At 34.9% G+C, this 2,282-nt stretch overlaps 1 protein-coding gene across 1 annotated transcript in view; it reads right to left on the reverse strand.

Annotated features, from left to right (window-relative positions):
* Positions 1-1,172: 1,172 nt before the first annotated feature.
* LOC117936274 (trichohyalin-like) overlaps positions 1,173-2,282 on the reverse strand; it is a 13,034-nt gene continuing 11,924 nt past the window's right edge. Inside the window, exon 21 of the mRNA XM_034859150.1 lies at positions 1,173-1,220. Coding sequence (XP_034715041.1) covers positions 1,173-1,220 — 48 coding nt within the window. The remainder of the gene's footprint in view (positions 1,221-2,282) is intronic.

A 2,282-nucleotide genomic window follows, 5' to 3' on the forward strand; every position in this document is an offset into this window, starting at 1 on the left:
GGTGCAAAATTTATGTCAACATTTTATGGTCTGAAATTAATTTTTCGAGGACTAAAAAAGGTTTCTTAAAGCATTAAATTTGACTTAAAAAATGTTGCAAGAACCATGACTTGACTGCCATTTTTGTTTTAGAAGCTGAGCTTCTCAAGGGGAAGAAGGCAGAGCCAGGTTTGTTAATCCTCTGAATGTTGATTTATTTCATAATGTATTTGTTTGTCTTTTAAAGCAACACTAGAGAACTTTTCCTGCTTCGGTCCTTCCCACAGGTTGGAAGCGGCAATGTTTGTTAAATTACATTGTCCAGTTCATTCGAACGGAAAATTTGCTACTCGGTCTGGCAAACTTGCATAATGTAATGTAATGGACCACTCTGCTTCCAACCTGTTTGGGGACTGAAGCGGGAAAGCTTCTCCAGTTTTGCATTAATATGAATCTCGTATTTTTTGGAGCAGTTTACTTTGGGGTTTCTCACCTAACTGTATACATTAGAATTAATAGTGTCTTGTATTTTCTCTAGCACCTGCTATCAAAGTAAAACGTAGAGCTGCTGAAAAGAAGAAAGGTATGCGGAAGAAGTGTGTTTCTGTAGTGCTTTAGTAGCTTTTACCTAAACATGTGGCTGCTGATTAAATGATCAAAACAGTATTGTCCATGACATCATCTAAAGTATAATTACGAAGACATGCTTATTTTGGCGATGCATGTTTTTCCAAAAGCTTTATTTTTTACATTGGGACTAAAATAATGCCATAAAAATATAAAATCTATCTGACAAATTGAATTCCACCATCATTTAACAGAGCGTTGTCCTTGTTATAAAGAGTACCATTACATGTTTAATACAAAAGACTGTAAGATGTGCTAATGAATTATACTTTTGAACATTCCCCAATGATAGAGGTTCCTAAAGTCCCTAAACCCAAACCAAAAGACCTAAAGAAAGGTAAGAGCATGGTTTCATTATTATGCTGTCAATTGTTAAATCATTTGTAAAATTAAATAAAATCTGATGTTATTTAGCAGTTTAGGCGCTCAGTAACCTAAAAATATATCAAGAATTAAACTCTAGAGGTTGTGCACATGCCTATTTTCCGATACTTGTGTGTAGAACACATACAAAGTTACATATTAAAAGAAGTGTCACATAATACAAACTGATCTTCATATAAACCTTAAACCTTAAACCTCATCACTGACAGCTCCAAAGGATCCCAAGGATCCTGAAGAAGAGCAGGAAGACAAGAAACCATCTAGAGCAGAGAAAGAAGATAAGAAACCATCTAAAGAAGAGAAAGGAGTAAAGAAACCATCTAAAGAAGAGAAAGAAGACAAGAAACCATCTAGAAAAGAGAAAGAAGACAAGAAACCATCTATAGAAGAGAAAGAAGACAAGAAACCATCTAGAAAAGAGAAGGAAGTCAAGACACCATCTAAAGAAGAGAAAGAAGTTAAGAAACCATCTAAAGAAGAGAAAGAAGACAAGAAACCTCTCAAAGAAGAGAAAGAAGACAATAAACCATCTAAGGAAGAGACAGAAGTCAAGAAACCATCCAATGAAAAGAAAGAAGACAAACAAACATCTAAAGAAGCGGAAGAAGTTAAGAAACCTCTCAAAGAAGAGAAAGAAGACAAGAAACCATCTAGAGAAGAGAAGAAAGACAAGAAACCATCTAAAGAAGAGAAAGAAGTTAAGAAACCCCTCAAAGAAGAGAAAGAAGTTAAGAAACCTCTCAAAGAAGAGAAAGAAGACAAGAAACCATCTAGAAAAGAGAAGGAAGTCAAGACACCATCCAAAGAAGAGAAAGAAGTTAAGAAACCATCTAAAGATGAGAAAGAAGTAAAGAAACCTCTCAAAGAACAGAAAGAAGACAAGAAACCATCTAAAGAAGAGAAAGAAGACAAGAAACCATCTAGAGCAGAGAAAGAACACAAGAAACCTCTCAAAGAAGAGAAAGAAGACAAGAAACCATCTAAAGAAGAGAAAGAAGTTAAGAAACCTCTCAAAGAAGAGAAAGAAGTTAAGAAACCTCCCAAAGAAGAGAAAGAAGACAAGAAACTATCTAGAAAAGAGAAGGAAGTCAGGACACCATCCAAAGAAGAGAAGGAAGTTAAGAAACCATCTAAAGATGAGAAAGAAGTAAAGAAACCTCTCAAAGAAGAGAAAGAAGACAAGAAACCATCTAAGGAAGACACAGATGTCAATAAACCATCTAATGAAGAGAAAGAAGACAAGAAACCATCTAAAGAAGAGAAAGAAGACAAGAAACCATCTAGAGCAGAGA

Source organism: Etheostoma cragini, chromosome 20, assembly GCF_013103735.1.
Source record: "Etheostoma cragini isolate CJK2018 chromosome 20, CSU_Ecrag_1.0, whole genome shotgun sequence".
In the NCBI taxonomy this organism is placed as follows: Eukaryota; Metazoa; Chordata; class Actinopteri; order Perciformes; family Percidae; genus Etheostoma; species Etheostoma cragini.